Source organism: Mixophyes fleayi, chromosome 12 (assembly GCF_038048845.1).
Source record: "Mixophyes fleayi isolate aMixFle1 chromosome 12, aMixFle1.hap1, whole genome shotgun sequence".
NCBI classification, from domain to species: Eukaryota; Metazoa; Chordata; class Amphibia; order Anura; family Limnodynastidae; genus Mixophyes; species Mixophyes fleayi.
Genome location: NC_134413.1, coordinates 34,240,610 through 34,263,553, shown reverse-complemented (window position 1 = coordinate 34,263,553; position 22,944 = coordinate 34,240,610). Strand labels below are relative to the sequence as shown.

The 22,944-nt window shown below is 39.7% G+C and overlaps 1 protein-coding gene across 1 annotated transcript in view; it reads right to left on the bottom strand.

Annotated features, from left to right (window-relative positions):
* The window catches only part of PRORP (protein only RNase P catalytic subunit), a 70,733-nt gene that overhangs the window by 27,169 nt on the left and 20,620 nt on the right, over nt 1–22,944 (bottom strand). The window contains exon 4 of the mRNA XM_075191856.1: nt 11,556–11,663. Within this exon, the coding sequence (XP_075047957.1) occupies nt 11,556–11,663 (108 nt within the window). The remainder of the gene's footprint in view (nt 1–11,555; nt 11,664–22,944) is intronic.

Here is a 22,944-nt window from a genome sequence, read left to right as displayed (position 1 = left end):
CAAGCAGAAAGAAGCTCTTACCACCCGTGGCTACTAGAATGATTTGGTGCAGCTCTGAACCAAATAGAGTAAGACCGTCAAAAGGCAAAGACTTTAGTGTGTGCTTTCAGTCCACATCAGTCGTTCAAGAGCACAGACACAGAGAACGCCTGGCTGCAATAATGACAGCAGAAGGCCTGAAGTTGACGGAAACTGCATCAAAAGATGCTTCACCTAAAAAGATAGACGCTTCTTGAATATGTTCAGCCAATGCCAACAACTGAGTCCTAGGTCTGTGTTCTTGCAGACCTCTAGCCATCTGTTCTGCCCAGATTTGAATGAGTTTGTTGACCCAAGTTGTAGACATGTTTGGTCTAAATAACTTCCTGCTGTTGTATATGCAGAAAGAAGGAGGAGGTCACACTTATCTTCAGCTGCATCCTGGAAAGAAACCTCACCCTGCACCGGAATAGCAGTGGTTCTGGTTAGGCAGGCAATGGGCAGGACCCATTTTTGGAGAACTCTCCAATTTAACAAACTACTCCAAAGACAAGGGGTAAATAGATTTAAATCTACCTGGCATATGACCCTTCCTGGGCTTCTGCCAAGCCTCAGCAACAAACTCTAAAAGTTGAGAAAACAGAGGTAAACAGTCTGCTTCTTCTGCCTTCCAAATAGGGAGAAGCTAGTAGAATCCATAACTTCAGGTTCCACAAACCCCAATGTTTGTCAACCAAAGGATTAAATCCTTCACACTTTGTGATTTTGATGCGTCACCTGCACCATAAGCATCCCTTCCCCCTCAGAGTCCTGACTCAACTCCCAATCATTGTCCGAAGACAGATCACATTCAGAAATAGGGGTCTGAATCATCTCAGGAACCTGATGTTTGCCTAAAGGCCTATGAGAAGTGGTAAGGTGTACCAATGAGGTAGCAGCCTTTGCCAGACCCTGGGCAGACTCGGCTAGAGTCATCAAAAAAATCTGCCTCAGCCTGGGAAGCTCCACTAGTGGATGATACAGGCTGTGAAGGCAGAACGTGTGGTGTCTTTAGAGAATGAGAAGAATCACCAACCCCTAGGGATGGACACATTACACAAGCAAGTTCAGTTATAAATAACGCCAGTGACTTAGTCCAAGCCATTTCCTCCAAGGCCGCTGGCACAGTCTCATAGAACCCGCCTCACGCACTGCACACCAGGCATCCAGGTCAGACTGCCCACAACATAATTTAGTGTTACACTTGGCACAAGTATAGTGTGGCACAGACTTTCCAGCCTTTATGTTTTCTGTCACCATGTCTGAAAAGAGTCTTCCAAGACTAAATACACACAAGAGAATAATGTAGAGAATGAGAGGCCGCTATTACCATTATTATGGTATAATGGGGTGTTACGTTAACTATAGGACAAACACTATGCACAAAATTGTTAACCCAGATACTAAGCGCTTAAAAAGAGAGCAAAAGGGGCACTCCAAACACGCTATCACAAAAAGTGAGAGGGACTACAGTATTAATCTCTCTCTCTTACAGTAGAGGAGGAGGATAGCAGAAATCGACTGCAGCGATGCTGGGCAGAAAATGACAGTCCCCGCTGAGAAGAAACTGTGGAAATGTGACTAGGCCACGCTCCCCACACGAGAATTGCGTTCCTTGGCTGAGCACAATAGGCCAACAATATATCCTTCTGAAACAATGCCCGTTACCTGACATCTGCCAATACTGTACTCTGCAGCGTGGAGACCAATGTCGAATATGTGTTCCAAGGCTGTTGTGCTGCGCGAGCCATCAGGCTTTGTGTGTAAGCCTCAGCACAGCCGCCAAAGCTGTACCATCCTCTAATGAGATCTGCTTCAACAAATATTCCCACTGAGAGGTTGTGCCAGGGGACGCACTGATAGCCGCCAGAGCACTATGGAAGCAGTGCAGTGGCTAGTAATTAGCACACACTGCTCATATAAGAGCTGGAGCTAGCAGGCTGTCTGGGAGAGTGAAGGCTAATCAGCCATCTCTTGTGAAGATAAAATAAAAAAATTAAAAATACAGGACAAAAGCCCATAGAAAAAACGCCCTACTCCAGAGGGTACTTTACTAAAACTGAAGAAGGCACCCATGGGAGGGCATAGAAGGGGAGGGGAGCTAGCCACTGAAAAATTTTGAGTGTTAAAATGCCTTTACTCCAGATCCATCTCCTATACCCCAATATCGCAGTGTCTCCCAATGGCAGAAAAGAGAAAAGTTATGAGCGCCAAAACTGGATAATGGAGGAATGGAAGATGGTGGCCTGGTCTGATGAATCACATTTTTTTTAAATCACATGGTTGGCCGGGTGCATGTACGTCATTTAGCTGGGGAAGAGAGAATACCAGCATACACTATAGAAAGAAGGAAAGCCGGAGGAGGCAGTGAGATGCCATTGACAATATTCTGCTGGGACCTTAGAGCCATTATACTACAGTCATGGCCAAAAGTTTTGAGAAGGACACAAATATTATTTTTCACAAAGTCTGCTGCCTCAATTTTTATTTTGCCAATTTGCATATACTCCAGAATGTCATGGAGTGATCAGATGATTTGCAATTAATTTCAAAGTCCCTCTTTGCCATCACGATGAACTTTATCCCGAAAACAACATTTCCACTGCATTTCAGCTCTGCCACAAAAGTACCAGCTGACAGGTCAGTGATTCTCTCGTTAACACAGGTGAGAGTGTTAATGAGGACAAGGCTGAAGATCACTCGGTCATGCTGATTGAATTAGAATAACAGACTGGAAGCTTCAAAGATAGGGTGGTGCTTGAAATCATTGTTCTTCCTCTGTTAACCATGGTTATCTGCAAGGTAACACGTGCAGTCATCATTGCTTTGCACAAAAAGAGCCTCACAGACAAGGATATTGCTGCTAGTAAGATTGCACCTAAATCAACCATTTATTGGATCATCAAGAACTTCCAGGAGTGATGTTCAATAGTTGTGAAGAAGGCTTTAGGGAGCCCAAGAGCATCCAGCAAGTGCCAGGACAGTCTCCTAAAGTTAATTCAGCTGCGAGATCGGGGCACCACCAGTGCAGAGCTTGGCAGATGTGAGTGCAGAACAGCAGGATGGAGCACCTTGTCATGAAGTAAAAGTGATAACCAAGTGGCTCGGGGATCAAAACATCGAAATTTTGGGTCCATGGCCAGGAAACTCCCCAGACCTTAATCCCATTGAGAATTTGCGGCTAATCCTCAAAAGGCGGGTGGACAAACAAAAACCCACAAATTCTGACAAACGCCAAGCTTTGATTAGGCAAGAATAGACGGCCATCACTCAGCATGTGGTCCAGAAGTTGATTGACAGCATGCCAGGGTGAATTGCAGAGGTCTTCAAAAAGAAGGGTCAACACTGCAAATATTGACTCTTTGCATAAACTTAATGTAATTGTCAATAAAAGCATTTGACACTTACGAAATGCTTGTAACTTTACTTCAGTATACCATAGCAACATCTGACAAAAAGGTCTAAAAACACTGAAGCAGCAAACTTTGTGAAAACCAATACTTGTGTCACTCTCAAAACTTTTGGCCATGACTGTACACAAGGCAGTACAGAGAAAATTTACATGAATTTTAATTCCCTTCCAAACAAACACATACACACTAGGCGGCGTGTAGCGCCAGTACAATGTTTTTGTTTTGTTTTTCAAAGCATTCTTCATTGTACTGGCGCTACACCCGGCGCCTCCTTAAATGAACATCGTAAAAGCAATAATGACAGTGTCGCGCTGTGCACTTACGTCATTTTGGCCCTACGGCCTCTTCATGCTCTGTGTTTATGTGAAGTCTGTTTTGCAAGCGGTAGGGGGAAACCACTATCAGTATGCCCTCAATCGCTGTTCTCATGTAGGCCTAATTGCTGTTTTGGTTTAGGACCTCGCTATTTAGTACTCAACCCAGTCAAAGCTGTCCAGGTAATTTTCTCTACATAAGGCAAACATTTTCACTGTAGCCTGCCAATGCTCTCCCTCTATTTAGGCTTACCTAATGGAAAGTCTTGCTGTCCACAAGATAGACATTTTTGGTTTAATGTGGCTCTGTTATTGAAATGTCCACTCACAAATGATGTGTCCATCAAATTCATTAATATACAGATATATTCTGTGTAAACCAAAACTATACACTTATCAATTATTCAAAAGTCCCTGAAGCATTCCAACTGGTCTGTCACTATCAGTTTGGGCTGTTGGTCAATGATTAAAATAATGTGTGTGACATGTAGTCTAAAAACAGCGAGGGACATTTAATGTAAAGTAGAGTCTGGTAAAACTGGACAAATAAAGACGATTTTTCTTTTGAAACGGCTTTCTAAATATAGTAACCTTTGCATGTTTTTTCTTCGTTTTTGATGCTTGTGCCAGATTACACTATGCCAAAAATGAGCATAGTTAAAGCAGTGTAATGGGGTATACTTATAAAGCTAAAGTATTGACTTCGCTTAAATAAATTTCAATAAAAATACTGGATTTAAAAAAAAAATAAATTCTGAAAACAATACTAATTGACTGTTGGTGTCCAAAATATACTTACAAAATATATTCCTGGCACATTAGTACTCACAGCAAGTAGAAGGATGCTCACAATATTAAGCAATACCTACCTAAAATTACCATACATATGTTTTAGTTTATAACAATGTATGTGCTATTCAGTTGATTAAATTAAAACATTTACCAATAAACTTTTGCATATATTTTGTATTGTTGTGGTTAAGCTTTTTTATATATGTATATTAATTATGGGAGGGTACTGCATTTAAATGTATTAAAAGAAAAACTAGTTCAAAATACTGCTGTACAAACACACTTTTGTTCCCAAAGCGGAGTGAAACGAACAGTAAACATCTTTGGAAATGTCCCAGACAGTCCGGTGGGCTGAATCCTAGGATAGATATTAGACAATCATGCGCTAAAAGTACTTGAAGTGAATAAAACCAAAAAAACTCACACAAAACACGTTTAACAAGTACATTTTGGAAAATCCCCAACAGAAGAGGCTTCAGTTCTTGTACGGTTGTCACAGTAACAGTGTAAATACACAGTCTGAATGTACCACAGTTTCCTTGTAGCTTTTTTTAAGGGTATGTTACAAAACCTTACAGTCTCCTCCCTGATTTTACAAATACAGAATCAGTTTCATAACACTGGAACTGCGTATCCACAAATGTGACTAATCATAGTGCAACAAACAGAAATTGTATCTACCCAAACAAAATGATGAATGCTACCTGCATGATAATTGTGGAATATAATAGTAAGATAAGACATTGAATTAGAATGCCATTAAAATATATTGCTGGAAGGGATCATATCTAAGCACAATGTGTGAAGTCCATGTGGGATTACTACACCCCTTCCTTATGCCTGCTAAAAAATAATCATAACACAATTCTATTTCATTTCAAAATCATCTATTATAAATTATAACTGTCAGTAAAGAAATCAAGAACTTACTTTGCACAGAATGCAATAGAAATTCCATTGTGTATTTTATTAATATTACACAGTACAAACATTGCTAAAACAAAACACTAAAAACACTAAAATGAAGATTTTATTATTTTGGTAAATGTAGGATACCAAGATGGGCACTATATCAGTACAATCTGGGGTACATCAGAATGCAGAACTTTTCAGAAGAGCAGTTAGATGAATGTCGAGTCATGACAAGGACAAGAAAAATAGGAATATAGCAGAATAAAATACTCTATTGTTTCTTGTAATCCATTTTGTTTCATTATAAATTACATTTTAAAGGGAATGTGCATCAAAGGACCCCCTCTCACTATGCAGTCCCCCATACAGAATTGAGGTGAAGTTCATCCAACTGGGGTACTTAACCTTATCTATAATATAAATGCTTAGTGGCATGTGTTAGTCTGTCTGTGTGTGAAAAAAAATAAAACCAAGCTGCAGCGCCACCTGCTGGGCGGAGTTATACACTGACCTACTAAATTCTTAGTGTGCGTGTAATAAAAAATTCAGAAAGGGCTGAAATTTGGTATACTAAGATGTTTTTAATTTGTAAATTTAATTTGTTAATTGTTAAAAGTGTTTATAAATATTTAAAAAATATATATATATATATTTCTTGAAGGAGAAGTGACAGTTAGGAGTGGTTGGTGGTTGCCGGGGGTGACAGTGGGGAGTGGTTGCCGGGGGTGACAGAGTGAGAGGAGTGTGATACTCAGGACCGCTGAGAGAGATCCCTGTGTCTGGATAGACATCTGGATAGATGTGGCGATGAAAATGAAGGATGAGGTGATGGAGAAGAATGATGAGGTGGCGACATGTGGACAAAACCACGTTAAAAAAGGGCGCTTACGTCGGGAAGTAACGCTCTTCCCCATAGGAGGCCTGGGCTATGGCCCAAATGCATGACAAGAACCTTTTTAACACCTTAAGTAGCTTGATTTGACTAGAATGCATGAGTATCATGCACGGGTTAACTTGTCTTACACAGCTCTTTGAGAGACCCTATAAGATAACGATGAGTTGAGGAGATTCCAGTGGAGAGTTATCCATATAAGAGAGAATATCTATAGTTATAAAGCTACGTCTGAGGGTACATATTTCATTTAAACACTCCCCTCAAAGAACAAGCCCTGCTCTGAACAGAATATGTACTTATATAATCAACTGTGCTGCTATTAGAACAGATAATAAAGGTTCCCCGGTATTAAAGAATCTGCAAAAATCTCAAGTCATAACCAGCCATTATAGGTTCAGCAGCTGCCTGCAGTTTCATTTCACTCTTATAGATGAAATTCTGCAATGTATAGACATTTCTGTCAAGTAAGAAAACTTAACTACCGTATTTCCCCATGTATAAGACGCATCTTAATTGCCGGCCGCCTTAGATGTCAAAAGGTGTGTGTGCTGTGTGTGCAGGATTGAGATTGTGCTGAGAAGTGTGCTGAGAAGTGTGCTGAGTGCGCGGAGATTGCAGGGCCTTGCTGCCGGCGGCTGCACACTATGTGCAGGTCCGTTCAGCAGAGACAGGCAGGGAGAGTGTGCTGGCCGGCAGCTCAGATTGTGTTTTAAACACAATCAGAGCAATCGACCACCCTGCCACTGTACCGCTGCCCCCCCTCATCCCCCCGCTACCACTGTATAAGACGCACCCAGTTTTTAGACCCCAAATTTGTTTAAAAAAGGTGCGTCTTATACATGGGGAAATACGGTATCTTTGCTTCTGACAGATCCCTACAATACGCACACATTAAACAGTATATGTTCCTGGTTCTCATATGAAGCCACTTGTATTTTTTCTGAAAATTAAAATACATTTCAGTGGAGCTCTCTAGCACTGCTGGAAATGCAGACTTTGCGGAGTCACTTCAATTTTTTTTTTTTTTTTTTTTTTTGGAGTTGAGCTGTGATCAGACAATTCTATAATATTCAGGAAGACTCAGCCTACAGTTTCTCACACACACATTTTATAGTTATATAAAGTAGTAGTCAATAGGAATGATTAAATGCTTGACTATGTGCAGGGATTTCCCTCAAGTCAGTTTTACGTCATGAGTGTATAGATGTGGGATGATCCTTTCTGTGCAGGTATTATCCTGCTCCTGACATTTGTCACACGAAAAACAGATTTAACACACAAAGCTCTGGAATGTCGCTGAGCCACTGTCTGTTGCTAGAGCAACATAACATTTCTTAGAACAATAAGGAACAGATTCAGATTTACCAACAGCATAAGTTGCTTGTATAACATCCTTCAGTACATATATAATGCAACGCTAACTCAGTTAGATCCCCAGGTTTTTCCTGCTAAGTTGTGTGATTTTAACCATACACCATTTTAGTTGCCTTTCTTTGCTCTAATTTATTTATATCCTTCTGGAGATAAGACATCCAGAAGTGAACACCATATGCTAGGTGTGATCTCACCAAGGTCCTATATACGGTGCCACCACCTCTTTGTGTCTGGTACTATTACCCTCCATATGAAATCTGGCATCCATTGATTTGTTACATTTGCTACTTTTAAGTCTCCTGAAATAGTGAATCCCAGATCCTTTTCCTCCTCAGTAGTTTATATTTTAGTTGCATTTACGGCCTTATCTGTGTGGAGTTTGTATGTTCTCCCCGTGCTTGCGTGGGTCTACTCCGGGTGCTCCGGTTTCCTCCCACACTCCAAAAACATACCAATAGGTTAGTTTGCTGCTATCAAAAATAGACCCTAGTCTCTCTCTCTGTCTGTGTGTGTGTGTGTTAGGGAATTTAGACTGTAAGCTCCAATGGGGGACTGATGTGAATGAGTTCTCTGTACAGCGCTGCGGAATCAGTGGTGCTATATAAATAAATGATGATGATGGTTTATAGTATATTCAGCCTTTATGTTTTTGAAACCCAAGTGCATGCTTTTTGTTTACAGTAAACTGTAGTTGTCACACTCTTGACCAGTCCTATAGTCTACCTAGATTAATGATCATTTTGTTCATCCCCATGGTGCGCCTATCCGGTCTGCAAAACCTTCAATACCATTAGTTACATCAACAATAAAGATATTGAAGAGAATTTGTCCACGTAGAGATCCTTGGGGTATTCTACTCTGAATGCTCTCCTCCTTCAACCAACATATTATCCATTCAACCACCTCTGAATCTAATTCCAAGTTTTCCACTTTATTTAGTAGTTTTTAGTGTGGGACAAAGGCCTTACTAAAATGTAAATATGCTACAACTACGACTCCACCTTCACCTATTACCTTACTCACCCAGTCAAAGAAAGTCAATCAAATTTGCGTTTACAATACTTACTAACTCTTGAGAACCAAACAAGCTTCTTTTTCCTTGTGCTTTTCCAAATCCTGTTTGATACACACATACACACAATTGGCGCTGAGAGGTCTACTACCGATATGGTAGAGGTGAAGCTCAGGTGTCTGCCTCTTTAGGCAGGACCAGGGGCGGATCTAGAAAACTGGTGTACCCGGGGCGATTTAGAGGGGGCGATTTAGGCCCCGCCCCTTTCTAACATCTTAGGCTGCCGACGGCTGCATACTATGTGCAGTTCCGTCCAGCCGTGACAGGCAGGGACAGTGTGCTGCCCGGCTGCTCTGATTGTGTTTTAAACACAATCAGAGCAGCCGGGCAGCACACTGAACCCTGCCTGTCACGGCTGGACGGACCTGCACATACTGTGCAGCCGTCGGCAGCAAGTGTCTGCTAGGGGGGGCGATCGCCCCGATCGCCTCTCCCTGGATCCGCCACTGGGCAGGACTATACCAGTAAGTATAACCTTGACTGTACACTGCTTATGTCCCCATACAACTGTTGCTTTGAGAATCTGCTTCTCCCTTCAATCACTTTTTTTTTCCCTTGCCCCAAAGCTTATGACTCTTCAAATTCCCATGATATGCCTTTTTGGGTACCAGGGTTGACTTCTCCAGGAAAGGATTCCTATTGGCTGACCTTATCAGGATGGAATGGCCTTGGTATACAGAACCAACGCTCTCCCTCCTATTGGTCCGAGGATACAATACTTCTAAAACAAAGGGGACAATGACCAGATAAGATGGAAGGTGTTGGGCCTTGTCGAACTGTGAATTTAACTCTTATGTGGAAAATAGCTCTTCTCTCCCAGGTTATGGAAGTTCCTGGCCATGCCCGCATCATTCAGACCAACTACTGAGGTCATACAAACAGGATATTTGGTTTAAATATATACAATGAAATGGCATCAAATTTTGCAGTATCCACATGACAGTTAAGGACCCACTGGGGTAACAGCCCCTTTAGTCTAGTTTGGATATAAGGAAGTGACAGATAGCCTTAACCTTTATTTGCAGAGGCCCCTCCTACCTTTTGTCTCAAGGCATCATCCAGGAATTTTATCGAAATCACAACAGCCAACTGCTTAATGCCCTATAAGGCAGCTGATGGTGGCATAGAAATTGCAGCATGCTGTGTCTTAGTATTACAGATGTAATACTAATATTCATCAATCTAATTAGTTCAGTCCAACAGAACACGTAATTAATGGTTAGCTTTACTGTGCTAGGTGACATGTGAGTCAAAGAGGATCTATCAATTATTTACTTCCATTTCATCCTCATCTCATCGGGCAGCACAGTGGTTAGCATTGTTGCCTCACAGCGCTGGGGTCATGAGTTGGGCATAAGATGCTGGTTGCTGATGAGTTTGAAGTACTGTGAACAGATGGGTAATTACAACAGAATAATGCATTGGGCATTGCTGGGTACTCCCCATTAAATATATTGCATTGGGAACTGCCAGCTACAATTTGTTGGACACTGCTTGGTGGTGTATGATGTGAAACACTAGTACGCATCCTTTCAATTATTGTTTGTGTTAGAAAAATACAGACAACCCCAGTCCTTCTCTGGCCCACATGGCTATAGGGGATGAGTGTGGGCCGATCCGCATCACCAATCTCTACGAGTGTTATGGGAAACAGCGGGTCTTGTGTGAAAATGTTAAACATTTTTTAACAATGCATTTAAGGAAAAACTACCAAGTGTGCAAAGATTTTATTAAACCACCCTTCCTTTAATCAGGGGGCCCTAGGACAGTGTTGGCTAACCTGTGACACTCCAGGTGTTTGTGAAACTACAAGTCCCAGCATACTCTTCCAGCAATAAGCGGCTATATATTGGCAAAGCATGCTGGGACTTGTAGTTTCACAACACCTGAAGTGTCACAAGTTAGCCGACACTGCCCTAGGACTACTACATGCAGCTGTTTCCCAGTGTTCCTCTGTTCCTACTACCGCCCCAACCAAAAAGGGTGGGGATGGGGTGAATGGGAGGTCCAATCATAAGCTGCAATCACATGCCCCATCCACTAACATTTTAAGTTGGCAAGCTAAATTGATTTGCTGGTTCTGTATTATAGAGCACTGATAAAAAGGCTGCATGTAGCAGCACACAGGGCTCCGGATAAGGGGAGTGTGACATTAGTAAAAAATATTTTCCATACATGGAAGTGCAGCTTTAATGTTTGAAATTTATTTAGTAAGAAACACCTTGGTGTCATCCCGTCGATCCCAGAGTCTAAGTAGTCAGACTATCGTCTCTGTTGCCGAGTGCAACTTTGCACCAAACTCAAAATTCCAGCCCAGACTTAGTGAAGCCAGGGCAGACCAAGTCCCCTCTCGCCCTGGCAAAAAGTATTTCAAGTAATTTATGACACCAGCGAAACCCCATAAACTGGTACCACCACGACTGGGCAGACTCACCCCATCCGGTCACAGACCTAACGCCCAATTTGATTTTACAACAAAAAGATGTCCTTGTTTTTTACAACTATGGAAGTAGAGGATTGTTTTCACCAGTCCAGTGCTAATTGCACTAATTAAAGCAACTGTCTGAAAGGTTGCAGTGGAACACGTATCTTTACTATGTTTACCATTTTATAAAACGGTGAGTTGTAAATCACTGTAGATGCTCATGACTGTTATAAATTCACCAGTTCTATTATTATCTTCCATTTAAACTGACACACAGAACACAAATACATTTGCAAGTGTAAAGTCAGCAATTGAATTACTTATATGAACCAATACTCACAGTCTTAGAGAGTGTTTTCCTTTTCAAGAGAAAGGCCACGTTCAGTCCATCCACCACAATATCATAGGGGGGTTTAGAGTTCACAAACTCCAGAAACGTCTGCAACTCCTACAGAGATAGGAACAGAATGGACACATTATATACTGAGTATAATTCCTCACTTTTTCAACCCAGGTCTCACCAAAAGCTATTGTAAAGTTTAAAAAAACAAAACAAAAAACAAAACACATCACAAGAGGTGCCAATCAAAGCTCCTCTTGTGATTTGCCGGGGTGTCCTGCACCGTCACCTGGCAATATCCCCCATTCATAAAACCGGGATATTGCCAGGGCGGCAGTGTGAAAGTGGGCAACTCATGTAGAACACAAAGCATGCTCATATGGGTTTACTTAACACTGATGTTTGTTCAGTTGGCTGACGGGCAAATGGACCAGGAAGCGACATGATTTTTGCTCCACAGGAAGATTTGAGCCCATCTGCGTGACTGGACTAGTAAGGATCAGTAAGCATTATAAGAGGTCTTTACTTGAGTTTCATTTTAAATGCAATGTGAGCACATTTAAAAAAGTGATTGTCTGAATGAGCTTTCACCTTCTTGTACAATTATTACAATTCCAGAGCCTGGAATAAAGATCAGTGATTTCTACAGTGACAATTCACACAGATGGACATTATGAAAACCAGTGGACCAAAGACGCAGAAATGACAATTCTATTCCATCCATTGTCCATTATCTTTGTTCTTAAAACCTCCATGTGCAGGAACTGTCAGTTTCATGGACCAGTGACTTCTATGTCCCTGCAGCCATGGCTACCAATGCCTGTGTGCGCATAGCCCCAGAAAAATGAAGAATTGCGAAACAGACGGACACAAACGTCAAGGGAGATTTCCAAAAATCCCACATGAAAAACACAACAAACAGTATTCCTGCTAATTCAATGCGATTAATGTGAGAAACATAAAAAATAGTGACCGTTGTTTGTCCTGCGTGTGCAGCTGAGCATATGGGAAAAAAAGCAACACCAGGGGGTAAATGTATCATACCCCGGTTTTCTCAACTCGCGGGAGATCGGCGTCTTCGCAGCTTAAATTTAAAGCGGCGCTGCCTCGTATAGGGAAACTTTCCTTTACAAGGCAGCGGCGCTTTAAATTTAAGCTGCGATCTCCCGCGAGTTGAGAAAACCGGGGTATGATACATTTACCCCCAGATCATGATATTGTAGTACACAAACAAATTGTGCTTGGAGGAAGTTCATAATGTTCAAGAAAAATTAAGAATTTATACAATTAACGTTGCTGTGCTGATGCGTGACAGACAGGTATGTTCATGTACACAGTTGACATTTCCCTGTGCATAAATAGACTATATAATAGTACAATAATTCCCAAGTCAGCTGTAGCCTACAGCATTAAAATACTGTCAAAAGTACACTATTTATTTAAAGAATAGAGTCATAAGAATCTGAAAATTTTTATCAAAGAGCTCTAATGGTAGTGTCTCCCTGAACATTATCATATCCGGTGGTAATCGTTTCCATTCAGACACAGAGGACACTTCCAAAGTAAATCAGAATGTCTAAAAAAAATAATTGATTTGAATATAACCAGACGTACCGCCAAAGCGTTTTTGACATTCGGATTTTCCTTGGAGGTGTCGGAATTTTCTGCACCGTTAAACTAGACCCCAACCACCATATCAGAATTACAGCATTCATGTGGTTCTTTAAACTAGGTACACACTAGAGATTTTTCCAACAGACATTGTCTACAACGACTGAACCTACGACTGAAGGTCCGATTGGTCGGGTGATTCCTGTGTACACATTAGACAAGATTTACCTTCAGATCTGGGCTCTTCATTGGGTCCTCTAGCCATTTAGAGAATGACAACACAGTATTTATTCATTCATGTCACACTTATTAAAACCGCCTTGTTATAGCTATCCACATGTCATAACGAATTTCGTTAGCTTAGGTGACCCTGAAACCAAATATTCAGTCTCATAACAAATTATTCCATCTACAGCACTCTATATTTATTCACTGGGACATGTCCATTGCTGGCATCGGCTGAAAAGAGCATGACTTTCTATGTCTATGGAGAACGTGATCCTGAGTGCATACACACTGCATGATCAGAAGGTGATTGGAAAGAGATTAAACTATTGTTCATCGTGTAAGTATAAACACTAACGCGATATCTGACCAAACGGTTATAACGGCTTATTGGCCCAATGCTTGGCTGAAAAACTTCCATTGTGTACCTAGCTTTACTAACTTGTCTACTGCTGAAGAACTGCCCCTAAAAATAATCGTCCTCCATGTGGCAAATAGGGATATCACCTCCCCCGTTTTCCTAAAGCGATCATGCTTCAGAATGGCTAATTTTCTCTGCAGCTAAGTGTTATGAACCGTCCAAACATCTTCAGTAGAGCTGATGGATCTCTCCTGAAGAGGACTGGATAGCCAAAGCATGCAGTGCTCTGAGCTATGGTGCGACCTAAACAGAGGGGTGGGGTGGGGACTGGTTTAGTTACCTATTCTATTACAGAACTTAGCTGAGGGATGCCATTCAAGTGAGTGGAGCTTTCTGAGTACATGCGGAAAGTAAATCACATCAGAGGTTTTTGGAGGATTTTTTGTTTATTATATTAAAAAAAAAAAAAATGCTCAAAACATTGTAAAATAAATTCTTGCATACTTAATAAAATAATAATAATAATAATAATAATAATAATAATAATAATAATAAATACTCAAAATGGTACAAGAATATGATAAATGTATTTTGTTTAAATTTAAGACTTTCTGCATCTTATAGGAGAGGTTTATGGTCCAACATTTGCTCTGGGATTTAAGACTCTACGACCAGTATATATTCTGGTTAACTCATGTATTATACATGAACTTAATAGAAAAACTCATTTTTAAATTACTTTAAAGTGGAGCAAACCCCAGAAAATGAACACTTAATCTATCAATGCCTGTAGTGATACAGTGTTTACTGGCAGTGGCCCTGGAGCACTGGGCTTCCATCAATCTATCAGGGGAACAGGATGTGTAAGATACATCGGAGATGTACTTTCAAAAGGTCTTTAAAGACAGCAACAATGAAATCTGTAGGGTCTAAAAACAAAACAACCCCCCTCCCCATTTACTAAGGACTAGACTAAAATATTAATAGGTTTAAAATGAAATCCATTAAAAACTTCAGTTATTTAGCATTACACAAGATAGAGGCGTTTCCTTACAAGGAAAGCTCATCAACATTACTTTTTACTCTAACACTATAACATGAAGCATGTACACAAGTTGTACAAAGCACAAAGGTTTCCATACATGTGCCTGTGGCTACACAGGTAAGATCAGTATAATATAACTTCCCTGTATTTACAGGGAAGATAGTGGGAATTTCCCAGTATCTCTGCTCACAGACAGATGATTGGTATGGCAGGGTGTGGCGGGTTAAGGACCTAGTCCTGTACTTCAATTTCTTGTAACCCTCACACCTCAAGCTGCCTGGCAACTGGGGTAATAATAATAATAATAATAATAATAATGATAATAATACAGTGACAGGGATATGAAGATTACAAATCATGGACTAAACACTGACACTTCCCTTAGAAAGTCAGACATGGTGTGTGCTGGAAAATGTTCTCTTTTGCAGCTTACTGATCACAGCTTTCAAAGCTAAACATAGACAACCCTGTCTAGGTAGTGTTATTAAATTTACCTAGACTAGTTATAGCGAAAGTGTCAGCTGCTTTGTGTCTAAGAATGTTTGAAGTGCAGATTCAGCACTTTGTGTACAAGGTATCACGCGGGAAGTCATTGCGACATCATGCTGTCTTCTCGTTCCAGACCCTCCAATAAAACACCTTTCATACCGTATATCAAAACAGGACACACTGGGCCTAATTTACAAAGCGCATAACAAATGCACAAAATAGTCTTTAGCGACGATGTGTGCATCAAATTGCTTAGGTGCCCCTACCTTTCTGCTAAAGCAAAGGATTGCTGATCGATGGTGGCATTTGCGGAGAAGCGGACGTTTGCACTGGCCAGTGGGAGGAGTTGGGTCAGTCAGGACGCTCCTCGCCAAGTATGGAGTGGGCACAAAGGCCTGTCTTATTTAAAAAGCAGATCAAAAACTAGATTTCATTTTGCAAAACTTGATTTAAATAGGAAGAAGGCTGAAGCAGGAACATTTTTTAGAAACGATCCTTGCATTTGGATTCTATGCTTACTTGTCCAGTGATAAAAAAAAAAAAGGCTCATACGCATAAAAATGCAAAATGTATTTAATAAAAATGTAAAATGCAAAGAAAGATTTCAATGTTCCTTCACTCATGATTATCTTTAGACATAAATTAAGCTAAATCAAGCACCATCTACAACACAGAAAAGTTTAATTTAAAAATAAAAAGAAGGGGTGGGTTTAAAGTGGAAGATGGTTGGACTTGTGATGTGATATTTCTGTCTCCCTGTAAACATAGGCGCACTTCTTCATAAGCAGAATAGGTGTACCCCTTAATATGCACTGGGCGGACCAGTGCGCTTATAACAGAGACTCACTGATGTGCACTGACAGCAGAGTTTTCACTTTTTAATGTATACCAATAAAATGCAGAGATTTTAATTCCAAGTGTTGGAGTGCCCCAATTACACTTTCTTTTTTTTCTTTTCTGTTAATCAGTTTAGTGTTGGGTGCACCCCCTGGGCAATTTATCCCAGGCAACTAATTACAATTTAGATACCTATTGGAGGAGGATATACTATTTTCCATTTTCCTTTTTTGTCTAATGCAGTGAAATCCCTCCTATGACAGCAGAGTGCACCACCTTCCAACGCAGCATGTGGCACCTGTCAATGCATCACAGGTCATCTGTAACATGACAAAGCGTTTTGTGTTTTCTTTGCAGTGACAATAACCAACATTGTAGCTGCAACAGACAATGTCATGGTGGTGTATTAAAGCTTCTTTACAAATGTAATGTGGCGCCCCCTTGTGGACTCTAAGCTGACTTTTTTGGTCCCTAAAAATATAATTGTGCGCACTGCTGTTCTAAGTGGCTGTATGCCACTTTCCTTGACATGTATGATATTTACAGAACCTATTGTTAATATTAATATAATGTATATGCCTAAACTTACTGCAGAGTAGCATTTCACAATTAAAATGTTACATTGGGGGCTGCAGTACTCTATTTGTCTGAATGTTCATGTATTGCATGAATAAGTGCATCTTGCAGCAGAGTCCTTGAAAGGGTCATCCAGGTGGTGTTAGCTATTGGTCTACAAATATCGTGATAATCTTTTTACAATATTTGGCTACAGCAGTTGCTACCCGGTATATCTAACAAGCTGCAAACCAAGTGTAGAGATATACGAGTCATAGTTTGTGCACAACAGGACAAACGAACATGGGATAATCTCTGCATTCCATGGTTTCTAAGAAGAGGCAAAACAAAGAATGAAAATAAGAACACAGTGTGCAGAACATTAGGGAAAACCCAAGAAGAGTTACAAAACAAAAAGTAAAAAGAGGCGGAAACTCCAGTTAAGATCTTACTGAGATTAACAAAAGAAATACAAGTGACGAGACACATGCAATGTTATGGACACTAATCATTTAAATCAGAAATTTTTTTCTTGCTAGAAATAAGTTCGGACGTTTATTAATTATAAAATATTAAAGCAGCATTAAAACTCTTAATACAATTTCCATAATATTTCAGTGTAAGTTACTTTATATACACATCATACCTCTGAGCTATGTACAATTAAAAGAGAAGTGACCAGGAATGGTTGACAATGTTAAAAAAAAAAAAAAAAATGGTTTAGGCTTTTAATGGTACAAACTTAGTGATAGATAATTCTTCCCAACAGTTAAACAGTTACCAAAGACATTACTGTGACTAGTGTGCTCTAATTAACAAACTGATTTGTATAAATAGAAGCATACACAGAAGCTGCGGACAAGGGTATTATTCTTCTGCAGAAAATTGAACAGCCTTGAAATGTTGTCCTCAATTAAGTGGCTCCGATAGCGAGGAATAGATATTTTTTTTACAATGAATACAACTATTTTATCTTTACGTCTTCTTCAAGAACTTACTAGAAAGTTTATATTTATTCTTATAGAAAAGAAAGAAAATATTTCAAAGCCGCATAGTTGGAAGTTAAGGGGGACAAAATGAATTATAAAGACTTAAATAGATAATGTCCATGACAAAGCTATACACTTAAAAAAATTATTATAATCTTATTATTACAAACTCCTGCATCATGGACAAGGCAGATTCATTTTGGGGTTCTAGTTCCTATCACTGCATTACTGAGGTCATAAATTAATGTTGCAAAATTGGGAAATATCCTGTTAAATAAAAAAAAAAAAAAGTAAGTAAAATAAAACATGATCCAATATCAGTGCTTCAAATCACTTCCAAAAGTAACAATTAAATGCAGCTTAGCATGACTCACAAGACAACAGAGTAAACAGCACATATAACATGTAGCAAATACCTTTTATTCCCTCTGGTCTAAGTGGTAACTCCTTTTCCATAGTGTTTTGCCTTTTAAAATTATTATTGTAATCCACAGCAAAACCTAAGAGGATGTTTAAAGACATTGTGTACACTGCTGGAGTTTAAATAAAGGATTATATTATGCACATACTTCAGACAAAATAAATGTGGGTCTGCAGGGCAGAATGAGCCTGCTACAGAGCAGAGCGCACGACTGTTTCTGTAGCACAAGTTGTGTGATTTGCTCTGCCCATGCACACTAAAAAACCTGCAAGTAATTAAATCAGAGATGGCCACTTTTTTCTTCTTGTAGGGCTGCATCTGCGGCCCTCCAACCTTCCAAGAGCCACACTGAGGCAGGAGGGAGCGCACACTACAGTCCTCTCTCCTCCGTTTATGCTAAAACGGAGAATAAGATATGGAGTAGTAGGATGGGGGCCGCAGGTGAAGAGTCTCTGGGCCGTTGGCGGACCAAGAGGTGCCTGTTGCCCACCACTGACCTACGTCAAGGCAGAGCTGCACACATCTTGTGTCTGCTTGCGTCTCAAGAGGTGGAGGGAAGAGCTGAAATACACTATGTTTGAGTACACATTTGTGGGCCGTATAGTAGCAGAATCCTTAAGAACATAAGGGCATATTCAAATAGCCGCTAAGGAACTCCACGACGATGAAACATCACGGATTTCTATTCGCTATCCCCATAGAGGTGAAAGGAGAAATCCATGATGTTGAGGTACCGTACCTGCAAATGTGCACAGCCGCAATGTTCGGAGGAACATTTCGGCTAATTGAATATGCGCCTTAGTATATGGTTTTAGATTACTTTTTTTTTAGAACAGTCATAGTACAATTAGGCCTTATAAAGCTATTTAAATCAATTTAATATTAAGCCCATATGGGGCTAAACAACATTCATTTTTTTATTTCAATAATAATTTTTTATTGAAGTATTTGTTGCACATAAACGGGGAACAGATAACAAATTGCAAAAGAAGGGGAACGGGGTACAAAAAAATACCATTAATGTTTTGACCACTTACAATCTAAATTCCTCCCTCTAGTATTTTATGTTATTAGTTCCACAGAACTTTAGGTTTGGGGTTTTTTGTTATGGCTTTTTTTTTTGTTGCAATGTTTAAGGAGGAAATGGTTAGACAAAATGTGTAATAATCCCTTTTCCTTGTTTGTGTGTTCCCTCATTGGTGTTTGACATTTTCTGGTCACATAGCTAACATACTATAAAACAGCGCAGGCACGCACTGTTACATATGTCAACATTCTAGAATTACGAGTACACTGCAGCATTTAATAATTTTCTCATAGTTATGTGATTTTAATTCACTCTATTTATTAGACCAGCTGTCCCCAAAGTGTGTGCCGCGGATCCCAGAGAAAAAACAAACAAAACATAAACTAACCAATCCGCACGGTGCCGGGTTCCAGCATCCTCCGCTCTTGCGCAGCTTGTCACTGAATATCGACATCCAGTGACAAGCTGCGTGAGAGAGGAGGATGCTGGGTCCTGGCGCCGCGCGGATTGGTAAGTTTATGTTTTGTTTGTTTTTTCTCTGGCTGGCCGCAGAAGAGGGGGCAGAGTGAGAGAGAGCGTGACAGAGGCCAGAGGAGGGGGGCAGTGTGAGAGGGGGCAGAGTGTCTGCATGCAGAGGGGACAGAGGGGCATTTTTGCATACAACTAAATAAGTATTTCTGTCCTGACCTAAATACTGATTACATTTTTTTGACCCAACTACTTCTAAAACAGGACTGCTCAGTAATTATTTTGGAGGGGTGTCTTGAAAAAATTATGGAGACTCTAAGGGTGCCGCGAACTGCAAACGTTTGGGAACCACTGTATTAGACCCATGTGCATACATTTTCTGCATTACAAAAGTTGTCAATAAGGGTTTTTCAAACAGTAAACTCCTTAATAATAATTTAACTTTTAACAAAAGTGCCCCTAATGTTTGGAAATCTCCTAAAATAAATATAGAATTTTAGGATTCTGGTAGAATTTTTGCTAATATCTGATCATTTAGTTCTTATGATTTTCTAATTAAGTGACCCAATTAAATGTATTGATTACGGGTAAGTAAAGCTGATCTGCTTTTTCTCTTGTTAAAATATTAGATCTCTCCAGTCTTTCATGTTCCCCTCATGCCATATTTAAAATAATCGGTATCAAAATTTCTTTCTATGAAACATTCCAACGCAACTCTATTGAGAAATATCTTTTATCTCTGTACAATTATTTTTATTCTCACTTTGGTATATTACGCAACCAAAGGTTCTAAAAAGTCAGCTACTACTTGCTAAACAGTTATTAGGGGCGGATTCAACTGTCAGCGATGTTCCCAAGAACATCGCAGACGCGCTCTTTTACCGTTTCTATGGTAAAAATGAACGCTCACTTTTGTTTGCACCTCCCCCCTAACAATCCTGCGTGCGCCCCTGTCCCCCCCCCTTAAAGTCTAGAAGAAGAATGCAGGAGCACACTTTAGACACTAAAGAGATCTTAATCTCTATAACATACATTTGTGTATTAGATTGTGTTTTAACAATATAATATCTGAAATATTTATGACGTTCTAAGTGATCATTTGTGATTCATTTTTTAATGTTCCCACAATAGACATACTAATCCCAATAACAAAGATATGTGTATTAGACTGACTGCTACTATACAAATGTTTATTATTATGACTAGTATGCACCAAGAACCTCATGTCTACAGTGTGCTTGCTCCTCTGTTCTTGTCCTGTCATACAACCTTTCATACTTTTGACAAATTTGGGTGTGCATGCTCAACGCCCCTATATTTTCTGTTATTACAGTCTGTTAAAACAATATACAGTATATTTTGTTTAAATTTGATTTACAAAAAATAATTTTCCTTTTTACTAACAATAAATCTTATATTCCTAGCATTCGTATTTAAGATCTTCAGAAATAACTTACTGAGTTCTGAAAAAATAGATGTTGTTTCCAATTAAGTACATTTTGGTTTTGTGGATGTTTAGTATATTCTTTTTCTCAATGGGCCATAAAGAAATTGGTGCACAATGTGGAGAATTTCGTCCCTCGCACCGATCCAGTGGTCTGTTCATAAATCTCATGTTCATAAGAGAAACAGTAAAGATGTAACACAAAACTGGTCCCTTCTGAATCACAGGTACTGAAACAACCTCATTCAGAACACGCTTTACAGTTTTCAAGGATTTTCTTACTACTACTTCATCATCACCATTAATTTATATAGCGCCATTATTTCTGCAGTGCTGTACAGAGAACTCACTCGCATCAGTCCCTGTCCCATTGGTGCTTACAGTCTAAATTACCTAACATACACACACACATACACAGACTAGGGTGAATTTGATAGCAGAAAATTAACCTACTAATATGTTTTCGGTGTGTGGGAGGAAACCGGAGCACCCAGAGGAAACCCATGCAAACACAGGGAGAACATATAAACTCCACACAGGCCATGGTCGGGAATCGAACTCATGACTCGGTGCTGTGAGGCAGAAATGCCAACAACTAAGCCACTGTGCTGTCCATGTTATTTTTGAATTATAAAATAACCACAACTTGTAATAGAGGACATACTATTATATTACAATACATGGAGTTTTCCCTGACTAAAGCTGCAAGGATGAAATTTGTTCAGTTATTGTTCAGTGACGTCATCATGTTACCTCTGTCTGAAAACGGTGATAAACTACGTATAACATGGTGTGTTTGTGTAATTGTGAACAGATGCTCGCCCAGAGACACATATATACACCTGTCAGTCGTATCAATAAGAGGTTCCTCAGAGCAGGTTCAAATACACACAGATGATGATGACTCAATAGCACTAGCTAACTGCAAAATGAAGAGGATGGGTGATTTTCGGATTCATCTTACATATATTATATGGTTTTATGAGCATATTTTAGTAAGTTTATTTTATTCGTACATGAGAAGGAGTTATACCTGCTGTATTCAAGTGTTTTTTTTTTATATTTAAAACCAAATAGCGAATGTGTATTTCGCTACCAAAACAAATGTTTTAAAATATGAGTTTAAGTGTAAACCTGGCGTATGTTACTGGTGCAGACCTGCATGTAGATGCGAGTTTTGCAACTTAGCATATGCATCATAGAACACATCATACATGCAGTTTTCGTTGGAGTGATTAGAAGCACTGATATTGGATCAACCATTTTTATTTGAATTTACTTCCCTGAGAGTTGTTGGTAACTGGTATAAGGACGTAATCCATACCAGCAACTAATCAGAGTTTTATTACCAGCCCTTTAACTGTATAGGAGGCAAGCAGATAATTGAACATTGGATTCTAAATACCTGTGAAACAGGTAGATTCAAAAGTATATGAGTAAACCTGTAGCATATCATGTATAAGCTTAATCAAATTAAAATATGTTTGTTAGTAGGAACCTCTAACTTTTTAGGTCATGTGTGGAGTAAAATAGGCAACAGCAGATAAAAGCCACCACCGTTGCCAGGACCTCTGCAAGACCGTTATAAGGTAACATCTTTGTTTTGGAATCTTCTCAACCTGTAATGATTAAATGTAAAAAGAAATAACATGGCTCCACTCATGGCTCCACTCATGGCTCCACTCATGGCTAAAGATGTTTAATAACATAAGTGCCAAGTTACAGGAACAGAGACTGTTTTAGATCTAATTGGCTGTAATTGTATGGGTAGAGATGCTTCAAATTGTTTCAAAATGCTACCTAGTTTAAAAAAAATGCAAAAAAACAATTCTCAAATTTGAGTGAAATACATGAAACATGTTCAAGTTTGCCCAAATTTAATTGCTACATTGTAGAGTGTGTTTAAAGGTTTGCCAT